The sequence below is a fragment of the Anabrus simplex genome, chromosome 1 (assembly GCF_040414725.1).
Source record: "Anabrus simplex isolate iqAnaSimp1 chromosome 1, ASM4041472v1, whole genome shotgun sequence".
Lineage (NCBI taxonomy): Eukaryota > Metazoa > Arthropoda > Insecta > Orthoptera > Tettigoniidae > Anabrus > Anabrus simplex.
The window spans coordinates 793,265,352-793,281,871 of record NC_090265.1 but is presented as its reverse complement, the minus strand read 5'-3'; the positions used below and the strand labels follow the sequence as shown (position 1 = coordinate 793,281,871).

The window sequence follows — 16,520 nt, the reverse complement described above, 5'->3', positions numbered from 1 at the left end:
ATACTGCGCATTTACAACCATCCATCTACCTATCTGGGTGATTTTAATAGCTACCATAAATTATGGAAGTATAGGCACAGCGATGAACATTACCCAGTTCTCGTTATTACAGGCACATTCATTCCCATAAGATCTTGTCCTAGGCCTCGATGGAACTTCAGAAGGGTCAACTGGACTTCCTTTGCAGAGAATTGGGACGAGTCTGTAGGTTGGATTCCTCCTTTAATCTCAAACTATAAGCGGTCTGTTGGGGCAGTAATAAAAACAGCAAAGAATTGTATCGCTCAAGGTTTCTATAAGGAATACATACTGGGCTGGATAGAAGAATGTCAGAAACTGTATAAGGAATTGTGAAAACAAAGAACATGAAATAGCCAATGAACCGCTCCACAAACTTGATGCAGTAAGATGTGTAAAATGGATGCCTAGCAGAATAGCCTGGTCTTTACTGAGGAAACATGGAGGTGGCAACCCAGCAGACTGTGCTAATAAGTCTATAACCCCAAACCAAATAACAGCCAATATAGTTACTACCTCCTGAACTCCTCATGTCCATGTACATATGATCGCTGTTAAAAAAAGAGTTGAAAGTAATTAAAGAAAATACCAAAATTGAGACAGAATACTCTAAAACATTCAGTAACAATAGCCCTAAAAGAAATTAAAAGAGGGAAAGCTCCAGAATTTGATGGCATCCACGCAGAATTGTCGCAAGTTCACCAAAAGAAGGCTTGCTGAGTTCTTTATGGGCATCCTCCAACATGGCAACATTCCATGTAGGACTCTCCTTGGAGCATTTTTGATGCAACAGATCATTCTAGTTTAGCGCTCTTGTAATTTATGACTGGAGGGCTTCCATTTTAGAGTAGAAATGAAGAAGCAACACAGAAGCTTCATCTGATCTTGACGTTTTGCATTAAACACCTTTGAAAAGAAGGAAATGATGGGCATATATGGAAATCTTTGCTCTAGATGTTGGATAACCATATCTATGTACTTGTCATAAATTGTTGTCTTGAAGGTCACAGCATCTACATCTGAATAGGCCTAAGTGATGTGAAAGTTCTGACCATTCACTTGCAAGATGGTGATTGAGACTTCGATTTCCTGGACTGTCTCTCAATTGTAAGATGCTGAGTTTTGTGGCTTCTAAGATTGGCTCAATTTCTGTCAATATCTTGCGTTAGAGACTGTACAGCAGAGTCATGAGACAACTATCTAGTATCACTGGCCATTTTTAGTTTAATTTGAGGGCTGTCCATGATATTGTGGATTTCAGTTAAATCAGCCATCCTGACAAGAATTTTGAAAGAAAAAGAAAAAGAGTTGTCTTAACATATCATTAAACTTCACTAAATAAGGCACTCCAACTGCTGCCTGGGCATTAGCAGGTGCCAATCTGTGGTTTATGCAGTGACAGTTTACCATGAGTCCCTTTGTTTTCTCTCTTAGCAGTATTGCAATTCCCTTTTGCTTTGACAGCTGCTCCGTCAGATCCTAGACCTACCAAGTTACAAGTGTTCAACCCTAAATTTTCAAGGTTTTCAATTCATTCATTTGTTATGGTCTCAGCTTTACCAACGATGATGTTACAGGTTGACACAAAATTAACATTAACCTCTTTTTCAAGTTGGTTGTCATATTTCATGTACACAATAAGTTGCTTTGGTACGGAAATATCTGTAGTTTCATGACAAAGAACTTTGGAATAATCTGCTGAATGTATGTTCTTTAATATTTCACATCTAATTTCTGAAGCTATAATATCAAGTAACTCCTGCATTCTTCTTTCTGAAGTACAATTAGCACTGTCACCAATATTAAGATGCTTTACGTATCTACAACCCATAGACTCGCAGTGTTTGAGCAATTTTCCATACATTGTAGTGTGTGTACTGTGAATTTTTTAAATCAGGTTTTACGAACGTTTAAGGTAAGATGAAAAACGTGTGGGGCATACGGTGGCACACGTGCTAGATCAGGTAGGATGCTTCCAGGAGTTTCCGGCTGCATAAGTCTGGGAAATTTATCGAAGCTATACGCTTTATTTTGTCAGCGGATTATTTTCTGGGCCCTCATTGGCCATAATAAAACTAATTGCGATAAGTGAACGTGAGAATTGCGGGGCGCTCATTGGTTGTTTTACGATTTCACCATTTCCGGCAGAGGAGCTCTTGGTGAGAGTCGAGTGCATCCAAGCCGTCTTATTTGTTTGACCGCTGAAGGGAGAGGTTGCCTTCTCCAGGTGATGGAGCCTCTTGGCCCCCTCCGATAAGGTACGCACTTGGCTATTTCATTTTTTGGCTAGTAATCTTCAAATATAGTGTTCAAGTTTTATTTCTCGTTATCACCAGAGCTTACCCGCTTTTCTCTCAGTCGCCAGATTCATTTCACATGACCTGCATTCGCGGTGAGTCGCATCATGTTTGTTAAGAGGCAGTTCCCTTTTCCTTTTGTTTTCTTAAATTGTGTTAGAATGTAAAATGTTCTATTCCCTTTTGCTTTGGTTGTAACTGTAAATTGTAAATTTCCTCCTTGGGGCTGCTTCTCGTAGATCCGCTTCATCTTAGGATATTCCCTTTTAGAACGAGCACCTTTTTTTCAGAAGAGTTTTTGATAAGGCTGCCTCCTAAAAGAGCTCTGTACTAAGATAATTTTTTTAAATGTTGAGTTTTCCCTTCCTTCCTTCCTTCCTTCCTTGTGTGTGTGTGTTTTCTTTCTTTGCAATGTAATGTTACTTAAATTTTGTGCCGTGAAACTTCAACATTCAGTTGATGTTCCTTCCTGAAATAATGTAAATTAGCGTCACTGAAATTTGTACATTCTATGTAATTTTTCGTTATTGTTATGATTATTTTGCGATTTCCTAGTGTAATATTATTTTGGTCACCTTTGCAAGTTATGTTATTTCCATCTAAATTATTAATTAAGTAAACTGTATTTTAAATTGAATCACCACTGATTTCGCTTCATCAGCAATGCCAATACCTTTCACCACCTGAGTATGGTCCTAGCCACTTTCCACATCCTTTTCCTTAGTCGTCATGTTGCTCAACCTAATCGTTACTGTTTGTTGTTTTCTTGTGCTAAATGTGAATCTGTTTCCAATTCTATTTCATTGCATCTAAACATTTTTAGTCTGCCTTAATTATTATTATTATTATTATTATCATCTCGTTCATTTGTGTTATGATGTGCAACCAAAGGAGGTTACACAAAATTTGGCGTCAAGAATACGAAGAAATGAAACAGGCAGTTCAGTTTAGATCATTCCCGCTAGAAATTGAAAATAATACCAATATTTGTGATGAATTAAAAAGTAAGGCACAAGTGGAAAACACTTGCCTTAACAATAGTTAAAATGTAATTACATCAGAACTATAAATCAAATTAAGTTCAATGTTAGCAGTAGTAAATGTTAAAGAAACTAAGAGAACACCGAACAGATTTGCTTCGAAAACAACTAAATTGGTACAACTGAACATTAATACATACTCTATCGATTCCTGTGTTTCATATTCGATAGTAGATCAATATTTTCCGTCAAAATGGCCGCCGTAGCAAATGCGTAATACCAAATACTGTATTAAACTATTTGGTAAAACGTTGTGATGAGCTAGCGGTGAAGTGGAGTCGAGAAAGTCGGTCTCGAGTCAAGTCCTATGCCTGGAAATGGACAACGCTCCGGAATCGAGTCCATGTGAACACGCGTCGGTATCTCTGACTATTCGTAAAATTCTTGTAACGACGAAACTAGCGGGAATGAAATCGTGATATAACGAAGGAAATGTGTTTAAAATGGCGCTTAATGACTCCAAGACAATGATTTGGTTCAATGTATGCGAAGTACATATAATTCAAATCAAGAATAAAATAACGAACACAACCCCAAACTCCGTTAAATCTTAACTTACGATAATCTCATTAAACATTCGTGTGGTATTCGCCTTACCACTTCATGAAATCAAGTATTGAAGGACTGAACGTCAGAAATTTCTCTGTAGTTGCTTGTGATACTGTTGCCCGGCTGAGTGGCCCAGACGGTTGAAGAGTTGGCCTTCTGACCCCAAGTTGGCAAGTTCGATCCTGACTCAGCCCGGTAGTATTTGAAGGTGCTCAAATATGTCAGCCTCGGTAAATTTATTAGCACGTGAAAGAACTCCTACGGGACACAATTCAGGCACCTAGGCGTCTGCGAAAACCGTCCATAGTAGTTGGTGGGACGTAAAACATTATTATTAGTAGTATAACACTGTTAATGACTTCATACAGTTGACTGGGAGGATGCCAGTACCAAGCATTACATTGGGATGTATGACTTAATAATGCTGCTGCAACAGACAATCCTCTCCAACTATTTCGCAAATGTATTTCTATATTGAGAGAATGTAGTTAGAATTTTGTGTTTTAGAACGCTATCTCCAACGACCCTGGCCAATATTATATGGTGTATTTCTTCCATTTGTATTACATGGAATTCGTTATAACCGTTATTAATTCAAGTATTAACAGAGAATTTTGAACTTCTAGTGTTCTACTGCTTGTTCATAATCGCATATCATCGGGCTTGCCACTCCGTTGCTGTGAAGTACCACGCAGGCTTGTAACGTCATACGGAACTGAGCCGAGTGACCGCATGCAATTCCACGCTGATCCAAGAGCCGCTCATGCACAACGCTACGCGATAGTCAAGCAAAACACACTCCAATGTAATTGTGCTGACAATAATGAATATTTATCATTTAAATAAACAGTTTCACAGTATTTATATTTTAATTTGAAACAATGACTCAAATGTGTGTTCATATTATGTAACTAGCACATATCTAGGTTATGTTAGCCGGGCGGTCTGTTGAAAGAGCTGGGCGGTGAACCTATTAAAAAGGTCCTAGGAAGAACACTGGCCTGAAACTACTTCAAGAAAGTTTGGACAGAACTCTCAGCTACAGACAACATCTAGTGAAAATAACTGCTGAATTCGAACCAGAAACAACATTTTGCAGAAACTCTACGCTACAATGTGCAGTTTCTGCACATCAACACTCAGGACTTCCGCTCTTAGTTTGGTTTACCCTGTGGCTGAGTACTTTTAGAAGTTGCTTCACATTGCATCGACACAGATAGGTCTTACGGTGACGACGGAACAGGAAAGGGCTAGGAGTGGGAAGGGAGCAGCCGTGACCTTAATTAAAGTACAGCCCCAACATTTGCCTGGTGTAAAAATGGGAAGCCATGGAAAACCATCTTCAGGGGTGCCGACAGTGAGTTCTGAACCCAATATCTCCCAAATGCAATTTCACAGCTGTGCGCTCCTAACCGCACGACCAACTCATTCAGTGGTCTGCAGATTTACTGGCACATTATGGAACCTCTTATAAAGATAAAATTCTGGCACCCGGGAGTCCCTTGATTTACAGCAAATGAACAACATAAAAACATCACTATTATCACATCATTCACAGCGTCACTATTTTATTGGCCGGCAGCGACAATGTACGTCATATAAGGGTTTTGCTACGGAACTTATGGCTGGCCCGATCTCTTAACCTCACATCTGCAGCCTAAGAACTGCATTAAATAAAAGCAGATCACGATAGTTACCCTCTATTATCCACCGGAGTACGCTGCTGTCCACTCCCTGGGAAGCTCGGTGTAGATGCACCTGAAAATAAAGAGAAAAAAGATATTACTTGTTTTACATCATGGCTTACTGGCTTGCTTGGGCAGCTGGCTGGCAGGTTTGATTTGATTTACAAGTTGGTGGTGGTGGCAACGATTATTGTTTTAAGAGGAAGTAAAACTAGGCAGCCATCCTCTATGAACACTAATCAGAGGGAAAACATGGAAGGGTTCCGACACTTCAAAAAATAAAGGTACTGGCCAAAGAAAGACAAGGGTCACAAAGGGCATGAAAAAGAACGACTCCCCAGGCCTCGCAAACCCAATACAATCAAGGTTGGAAAAGAACAACAGTTGACCAAGGCAGGTTGGATAGGATAGATGAAAATGAGGAGCCTGGCAGAAGTAATTGGATGCAATGTCAGGACTCAGCTAACAGACCTGTGGCTGGCAGGCTGGTTTGACTGATTGGGTGACAGGCTTGTCTGGGTGGTGGGCTGAACGGCTTGCTTGGCCAGCTGACTGGCTTCATTGGCTGGCATGACTGGCTGACTTACTTCGGCGGCTCGCTGACCTGGCCTGCTGGCTTGATGAGCTTGACTGGCTGGCTCATTTGGGCAGCTAGCTGACTCGACTAGCAGGCACCAGGCTTGGTTGGCTGGCTGCCTTACTTGCTTCAGCAGCTGGCTGGCTTGATGTCTTCCTTGAGAGTCTGGCTGACTTGGCAGACTTAACTGGCCGGCTGGCTGACTCGGCGGGCTTCATTGGCTGGCTGGTTGGCTGGGTGACTTTGTTGGCAGGCAGGCTTGCCTGGCTAGCTGGCATATATACCTCTATTATTCACATTGAGCTGTTTGGCAGCTTCATTGATTAGATTACAACCTATACATTGTTGTGAGGATTCCATATTGCACTACCAGAAAACTGGTGTCTGACCTCACCAGAGACTCTGCAATTAACATTTGAGAGCAGATGCCCAGTACCAGACAGAAGAGAGTGCACAGAATGAAAACTGAAGGCACACACATTCTCTACCAAGTAACCATGTAATTATGTACATTTGACAGGATGAGTGTAATCAATAGCTTCTTCGTTCTTTTTTCACGTTTTAATAATCAAGATGTTCAGTTTTCGTTGTATGTTTTTTTTTTCATTTTTCCTACTAACATTGCACTAACATATGCAGGTTTTGGTGATTAAGAGATAGAGATAGAGATTTAAGAGATAGGGTTAGAACTGCAAAGGCAGCCTGATGTCAAAATAGGGAACCAAAGTAAACCATCATAAGGCTGCTAACAGAGTTTAAAAGCAGTGCCACCCGAATGCAAATTAGCAGCCACACAACCAGTAACAAGTAGCCAACTCGCTTGGCTGTTATTCTCTGAATGTATGTTGGCAAAGAAATTTACACTCTGCTGCATGTGCCTCAGGCAAAGTCTGCAAATTCTATTTTTGAATCAACATTGAACTATAATGTGAGCTTGTGATTGATGGTTTTGAAGAGCTTCCTTTCTTCCCTGGCAGTTCTAATGGCAACAGTTAAAACAATCAGAGGTTATTAAATAGGCACCATGAAAGGAGTATTTTTAAAGTGCAGTCCGTCAATCTGCTAGCGTGTATTGCTGTTTTATACCTAATCATATTATTGGTAAGTTATGAGTATATTTTATACAGTGTTTCTATACTATTCTAGTACTACTGCTTCTAAAACCACAATACGTTATCTACTATACTGACCTAAAGCAATGCTTTTCATTCATTCACTAGCTCTCATTAATTTTTTATTTATTTTTTGCTTGAAGATGATCTTTGTCGCTTTTCTTAGTTACAAAGATATTATAAAGCTAACATTACATAATGGTTCGTGGAGGAGTATAGTATCTCTGTTGATAGCGATGAAGTAATAAACGAGAGTGATCATGATGCTTAGAGTGAAGAGTCAGGTAATAAAAGCAGCTACCAGGTGAATGCATAAGTTTGACGGTTTTTGTGGTCAAAAAACACGTAATTTTCAAAGGAAATTCATTTTTTTGATTAATCAAAATACTGGCCATCGGCTTCTACACGCTTTGCCCATCTTTCAGGTAAGTTATGAATCCCATGCCAGAAAAACTGCTAGTCTTTTGCGGCAAACCATTCGTCGAGCCATTTTCCAACTTCCTCAAAATTGCTGAAGAGATGCTCTGCAAGCGCGTGCGCCATTGATGCAAAGAGGTGATAGTCAGATGTTGCCAGGCCGGGGCAGTACGGTGGGTGCGGAAGGATGTCCCATCCAAGAGGTTTCAAGGTGTCTTTCACTGGTTATGCTGTGTGAGACGGTGCATTGTCGTGTAACAAAATCACTTTGCCATGTCTTCTGGCCCATTCTGGTAGCCTTTCGATCAATGTGTGATTTAAATTAATCATTTGTTGGCGATAGCGTTATGCATTAATGGTTTTGCCAGGCTTCAAGAGTTCATAACACACAATACCGCTCTGGTCCCGCTCTTTTGCTGAAGCAATTTGGCAAAACCATGTTTCGCACGTTCCAAGATAGAGTGTATTCACCATATGCTTCTACCAGCAAACTGTGACTTTCCACAGCCTTTTTCTTTCGATTGCGTGCCGCAAATGTTCTTTTTCAGGCACAAACGTTGACATGATCGCTGTACGATACAACACAGATGCTGGTGTTTGGCTAACTCAACTTGTGTGTGTTGGTAGGTTAATGTCAGACGAGCAAACTGACGTGTGTGTCAAATTCATATGCTGCGTACTGTTCACTGGCGACATCACTTAGTGAAACAGGAAAAGACTTACGCATACACCTGGTAGACAAGTATCTACGAAAAAAAAACTAGGTGGGGTCATCGACAGAAGAGCGAGGTGAGCTCAGCATAACATTGTGAAAAGTTTACCTGGGATCATAAGAAATGCCAAAGGGCCAAGGATCTGGATGTTAGGCCCTTTTAAACAAGCACCATCATCATCATCATCATCATCATCATCATCATCATCATCAGAAATGCTAAAAACATTATTAGTCCTATATAGGCCTTGAAATTGTTTTTAACACAACCAGTTCAGAGTAAAAATATTTACATAGCAAAATATTCTAGATCTAGAGATGTGTCGCACACAAACATGATTAAGCTGAAAGCATGTTTATTCCTTGCTGGGGTTCTAAAAACTCCCGGCACAAACTTGCATGATCTGTGGCAAAATCATGGTACCGGAGTGGAGTATTTTAGGCTCTCTGTATAAAGTGTGTTTACTTCCTCTTGAAACGTATAAGGTTTGACAACATCAGATGAAATAACCAGAGTAAATTAACCGACAAGCAAGCTGCTATTTGATTTCTAGACAAAAAATTCAATGGCATGGGGCCTCTCTTTTATGAATACTGCTGGCATTAGGCTAATATATATATAATTACATTATTCAAAAGCAACAACAACAGAAGAAACATTTTGAAAATACTAGCTAAAGAGCTACTGAATGACTATTTGAAAATGAAGATGCATCAGCAACAGACACAAACTTCAATCAAAGTACACCTACAAGAAATTCTGGAACTGCTGAAAGTATAAGTTCCAACCAGGCTAAGAACCTTTCGTCCTATAAAGTTTCTGTGACTGCAGAAAGAACAGGCCAACACGATTACAGTGCAAATCCTGCTGAAATACATTCATCTAGAATATGTATCTTCATATCTGTGCAGTGAATTTAGTGGCAGAACTAGATCTGACGTGGGATATTATTAACATTTGTTCTTGCATCCTGTGATTAATTACTAGTTCATCATAACGCATTTTATTTATATTTCTGTTTTCATATGCATTATCTTTGTGTCCTTTTTATAGCCTGTTTGATTATGTTGTACAGTATTTGTAATTTGAACATTACTTCTATTTGATTTCTAAATGTAACGCTGGATGTAGCACATCATTATACTGTACTCATATCTATTTATGTTATTACAAGTGTTCTGAAGATATCTTGGCACAGAAATTGTAAAATCAAATATATTTTTCAAGTAACTAAAATTTAAATGAACGAGTATATATATATAAGAAAGTGAATTACTTGAGATTAAAAACCGTGCGTCTTTAACCATGGACTGTCAGCACATGTAATGAACTTTGTAATTAGATCTCTATGGACATATAACTTGTAAATACACTTTCTAAGAGATATATTGGTTTACCTTTTCAATACTAGTTGATATCGACTAAATTTATATGGAAGAGTATTATTAATTAATGTAGTTAACATCCTCACCCAAGAACATTCCAATCCAAACAGATATATGTGAGGAGATTAAAATATATGCAAGAACACACTTAAAATGAAGAAAACAAACTGTCAATGTCTTTCTCAGCCTTGATGTGCAGATAATAATCTAGCTGAACTTTCCCCTGAAACAATCACCACCATATCAATGCTTTACTCTTCATCCGGCTTACATTCCCCCTATTTCCAGATGTATAGTAACGTTTTAAAAAACTTTTAAAATTAAAAAAAGCACACAGTATGTTAATGTTATATTCCTCAAAATTTAATATTTTATCAGACTTAATTTTTTATATTTTTAATGTAGAACTTATCTATGACGGAATTTATGAAATAATAAAAACTGGCACCAATCACAAGTTTTATTAATTTATTTACTTCACAACACATTTCAAAGTCTTTGCACCATCATCAGCCGGTGAAATTGTGCTGCTCTATTTCATATACAACTGTTTCCAAAGAATATTATACTACTGCATTCAAGACTAGGAGCCATGTGCATTACGAATTTAATGCATCTATAGGTGTGTGTCGTCTCAGAAATATACAGTTGCTGCTAAAGCTTATTATCGTTACCGTAAACATGAGTTAATTTGTCCCTTGGGGTGTTACTTTGGCCCACCTTGGAGAAAATGTTTAAAAAAAATTATCGGCAGCTTGTAATCCAGGATACAGAGTGAACTCCTTCCACATCCAGAAGATTATAGCACAATGTAGTCTCCATTTATTTTATTTTATTTATTTTGTATGGCATATAGAGGGTACAGAGAAACTATATATATATATATAATATACACTTAAAGTAGATAAAAACAACAATCGGACAAAGGATCAATCGATGGAAATTAACTTATAATTTAATGTCCAAAGAATTTAGCCAGTTCACTGCGTCTTCACTTGCTGCATGAAGTTCGTGGTATCCTCCCTGGAAGCTCCGAAGTGGGCACATCATTACAACATGGTGGACAGTCTGAGCCACGTCACCGCAGTCGCGATGAGGGCTGGAAATTTTTCCCCACTTGTGGAGCCAGAAGTTGCATCTTCCAAGACCGGTCTGCACCCTGTTCAACAAAGCCCAGATACTTCTTGGCAAGCTGAACCCAGCAAGTTTCCTACAAGGGTCAGATATCAATCCTAGCTGGTCAGGGTTTGAAGCAGCCCACTCTTCCCTCCAGGCATTATTCATGTTGTACTGTGATTCAACCAGCCTCTTTTCTAGTTGCCGTGATGGATGCCGAGATTTTAATCTTCCATGCTTCTGAGGGTTGCAGTCCTGATGAATCGGCAAGAGTGTACTTGCAGTACACTTTAACTATTCCTTCATCAGACAGTTAGCCTTCGAAGGTGAGGAGGATGGATGTTAGTTAATACTGGCAGCCATTTAAGTGGTGTGGATTTGAGTGTGCCAGACACTGTCCTCATGGTATCATTCAGCTAGACATCAACTTTTCCTGTGTGTGCATTGTTAATCCATACAGGGCTGCAATATTCTGCAACTGGGTATACTAGGGCAAGAGCTGTCGTTTGGAGGACATTAGCATTTACTCCCCAACTAGTGCCACTGAGTTTGTGAAAGATGTTGTTACGTGTTTTAACCTTTACTGCTGTCTCCACGATATATTGGTGGTTCTACATTACCTCAACAGATGGCAGTAGAGTCAAGCACATGGCAAGTGAAGTGGAGCACATTTTCGTAGTCCAGCAACTTCTATCATTGAAGCCGGAGGTGTCTGCTGTAAAATTCTGGTAAGTACACATTTTGGCATGTGAAGCAATAAAGCATATAACTTAAGTAATGAAATTCAAGTAGTAGTATGCTTTCTGTATTAATTAAGTGTTTTAAAAAATGTGAGCTATAATCACAAAGTTCACGGGTTACTTTGGCCCTTGCCAAGAGTAACCCATACGTATAATGCCTCTTCACTGAAAACAAAGCATTTTCACCCTCGAATAATCACACCCGCCAGCATGTTTAACACTGAAGCTTCCCTACATTATATGACCGTTATCAGCAACAACATAAAATGCCAGCTTTATACAAGAGGCGACCAGGAAGTTGAAAATATTGCTACTATGGTCCCGAACAACTTGATGCATGTCTACAGACAAAGTCAGGTAGTATGTCCCAATGAAAGGCTTTGGCGCATTTTGGAATCGTCAGAAGCTCCACCTGAAAGAAGCATCTGCCCCAGTGACATTCAGGAGGCTGATTCTGCCACATGTGAAACACGGGCACAACCATCAAAAAGAAGATACCGGCCAAAACGACCTCTTATATCCAGTTCCTCTTCAGATGAAGATGAAGAGGATTTCAGCATTGCTTCTTCAGGAAACAGACTACCAGAAATCAGCTTTGATGAAGAGGAAATGGGTGAAACCACCACCTCTCTGACTCCAATAGATGCACCGGAAGAATCTCTTCCATGCTCGTCCGTCAGGAGAACGTCCCAGAGAGCTAATGCACTTGGTTCAGACAGGGAACTATGTTATCGTAGCATGGCAGCAACAGCAATAGCCTGGAATTATTGTGTCCATGAACAATGAAGGAGCAGAAGTTGAGTGTAGTTGAGTGTCTTACAATTGGAATGTCAAGAAGATGATTTACCCCCGAAAACGAGTCCGACGAGGCTGTTTTTCAGTGACTGAACTCATTCCGTAAGCTTATCTACATTAAAGTGTTTCTTGGACTAAAAAATTAAGTGCTTGTAAAAAAATGTAAACTATGGACATTTCTTGCAAAATATTACAAATTGTGTCCGAGTATTGTTATACCGTTCAATAAAGGCTGTTTTATTGCCTGTTCTCAGGTTATGCTTTACTTAAGTATCCTGTTCTTCAGTCCTACTTTGTCCCAAACATGCAAAAGCAGCTTTTGATGTACAGAAAGATGCATGGGTCAAAGGAACCCAAAATAAGGTTAACTTTAGCTCATTATTTCAAAAATTCATTGTTCGACCTACATGGAGAAATATTAGAACTAAACTGCTTAGGAATGTCCCCTAGTTCCTAGTTTATCTGTAAAGAATATTAAATACAGAAATCTGTTATAGTAAGGCCCGGTTCACAAAGCAAAATGTCAAAAACATTGTATTTTTGGGCCAAAGTAACCCATGTTTACGGTAATTTTCAATTTTATCATTAGGTGTTGTGGATCTATTAACTCATGTCTATAAATTCCTAGTTTCTAAAACATTCAGTTTTATCCCTTTACGATGTGTCAGTAAAATGGTTACAAAATCAATATATAAAAAATAACATGTAGTGACTGACTGATTCAGCATCGCCGAGCCAAAACTACTGGACATACAGAAATGAAATTCTGGGGATAAATTTACATTACAGTGTAGGTTCTCATTAAGGAAGGATTTTTGGATATTCCGTTGGTAAAGGGATGAAAAGGGGGAAGAATTTGTAAATGAGTATAGGCTATCTATATCTCAAAAACTTAACAGTTTAAAGATGTAAAAAATAGTATTTGGAATCTTCTTTAAATATAAAGAAACACATATTTTTGATTTCAGAAAATCCAAATAAGAGAGGTAAAAAAGAGAAAAAGGATTGAATCCTTTTTTTATGCGGATACTTATATCTCAAAATCTGAAGCTGTTACAGACGTGAAAATCGGTGCGTGAAATAGTCTTTAAAAATAAAGAAATTGGTATTTTTTGCTTTTTGGAAAATCCACTGAAGGGGGTGAAAAGGAGTGAAAAAAAGGGGGGTGAAGTTTTAAATTAATACTTCACAAAAACTTAACATGTTACAGATGTAAAAATTGGTATTTGGAATCTCCGTTAAAAATAAGGAAACACGTATTTTTTGTTTTTGAAAAAAAATACACTTAATGGGGTGGGAGAAAAGGACTGAAACAGTGGTTGAATCCTTTCTATGTGGATACTTATGTCTCAAAAACTGACGATGTTACAAACGTGCAAATTGGTGTTTGGAATGATCGTTTCTTTAAAAAATTTTATAATCATCTTCACATTTTTCCTTGTCGATACGGACCGATGACTACGGGGTTTTACACCTTAAGACAATCATGACAAAAACCATCGCCAGTTAACATGATTAAACAATATTTCGATGTTAACAATGTTTGGTGTTGATATGGACTAAGCAACAAAAGTCTAAATTAATTATTCTATTATCATAGTCTATACAGTAAAATTGCATAAAACATAAATTATTGGAACTTGTATTCTCTATAACTTTCATTAGGGTATGTAATACTTTTCGATAGGACCGATAACATACGTAGTGAAATAAATTTTAGGCACCTTCCCCGAAACTACCCTTTCATCCAGCGTTGAACACAGACAGTAGAACCTTATTCCCAGACTTCACATACCAATCTTCATTAAATTCTGTTCAACCATTTTCTCGTGGTTCCGCCTTGATATGGACTTGGCAACAAAAAACAAAATTCATGAATATCTTTGTTATCATAGCCGGCGCAGTAAAAAGTTATAGGTATAAGACATAAATGATTGTAAATTTAATTCTATACAACTTTTTGTCATGTAATTTTTAATTATAGGACCATTAATAATATAAATATTTGAGAATTAAATTTTAAGTCTTCTCCTAAACTACCATTTCACTCAGCTTGAATAAAATAATTTATAGCCTAGACTGTAGTGCATCTTTCCCTGACTTTACATACCAATTTTCATTACACTCTCTTCAACAATTTTCTTGTGATGCCCGTACTTACAGACAGCATGAATTTAAAAATGCATTTCCTTGTTACTGTGGACATGACCGATACAGAAATACCATTGTTTTTAAATTTTGAGCAATGCACAGACAAAACTCTAAAGATTGACCGAGTGTGGTAAAATCCAACCCAAGTTGTTCCGAGTATATTTTACTTCCTGAAGGCTCTGGCATGATGCTTTTCCACTGTATGGTATGGTATGATACTGCAAGCCTCGTTTTGTGTGTTCATTTCCTTGCACTGATTTTTCTGCTGTTTTCTTCCTAATATTACAAGTCATTTTATCTATCATATACGGAATGTGTAATGTTTTTGTGGCTGTTTTCTTCAGTTCTACATTTCCCAACTAAGGGTAGTTTTATACCCGGTTTCTGGAACGTGAGATATCAAACCTAGAGAGGTATCGAGTGGTTAACTTATGTTTTGGCATTGCACAAACGTAAGATACATCTATCGGTTCAATAAATCACCTGGTAACTTAGAGGGCCCTGAGCAGGGGATATCCATTGAACTTTGTGGGCACGGGTGCAGTACTTCAGCATCGGCAGCTAATATTGTGTTTGTTAAAATTTTCTATGGCTTTCTCGTCTTCTTCCAATGAAGAAATTGTAGAAATTGTAGACATTCTAGAACGACCATGTTTATATCATCGTCGGCCTAATGTTCTAATGAAGTATAGTGAAAGTGAATTCAAAGACAGATTCAGGCTAAACAAATATACTGTCATACATTTGGTTGAGGTTACAGGTGACAATTTGTGTCCTGTGACAATCATTTTCCATTGTCCGCTGTTGATCTAATATTAATTACGATACTCATTAATACCATGGAGTCTTATCACATTTGTATCTGTGACTGCATTCGTGTCCTTAAAAGCATTGGCATCTGTAAACAAGTACACAAGAACCTCGTTTATCCGGGTTAAGTGGGACCGGAACTGATCCAGATCATCGAAAATCCGGATAATACGGAAAAAACTAAAGAAAAATACAGCGCATGTTATATTAGTTATTAACATAAGTTGTACAGTAATACCTTTATCAATTGTACAAAAAAATATAAGATCACTTTTCTACATTTACGACTGTATTATGCACTAAAATAATGTGTATTTTTTTTCTGTTTTACATTTGTATAGCGTTTGCACGCAACATGATCACGAAGACATTTTACTAACAGTTCTGCCGGTGTGGTTTCAGTCTAGGATTCTAAATGGGCCACCAGTTTATCCAGGTGCACTGTTGCCTCTCCATGAGTCATTGATTCTTGTGATTGAGCGCCGGTTTCATTTTCAAATTCACTATCAGTGAATTAGTAGTGTGTTGCATTCAGAAGAGTGTCGATTCGAATCCCACCTAGGCCGTCTTGTGAATGGTTTTCCACGGTTTCCCATTCTCAATTCCAGGTGAATGCCAGGACAGTACCTTTGATAAACCGTGGCCGAATTACTTCCAATTCCTGTCCTTAACTATCCTTGGCGGAAAAGACATTCAAGAAGAGTTGACCCCGTAAAAGAAATATTGTACAAGTAAAAATGAATTTTTATTATTTTCGATCCGGATTAATGAGGGCTGGATAAACAAGGTTCTTGTGTATAACAGATAATTACATATTTATCTGGTAGGCCTATTGCACTGGCAATGAGCATATACCTTATCGTGGGATTGTTTTTAAATAACAATATTACCTCAAATTTATCATTATACTGTGGTCAATGTTCATATTTTGGAATAACAAGGAATAAATACCGTACATCTGCAAACTGGACCACACGTGATTGCTGCTGATGTGCATATTTAATTCGAAATCCTCAAACAATGTCAAATTTTTCTGATTGTCCTTAAACACTAAGAAACTGACACCCAAGCCTGCAAGAACTAGTCGAATACCGATTTCTTGCTGCATGGCAAAG

General features: G+C 38.3%; 1 protein-coding gene across 1 annotated transcript in view; it reads right to left on the bottom strand.

Moving 5' to 3' along the window:
• The window catches only part of LOC136857536 (uncharacterized protein CG7065), a 400,740-nt gene that overhangs the window by 58,007 nt on the left and 326,213 nt on the right, over positions 1-16,520 (bottom strand). The window contains exon 14 of the mRNA XM_067136265.2: positions 5,602-5,662. Within this exon, the coding sequence (XP_066992366.2) occupies positions 5,602-5,662 (61 nt within the window). The remainder of the gene's footprint in view (positions 1-5,601; positions 5,663-16,520) is intronic.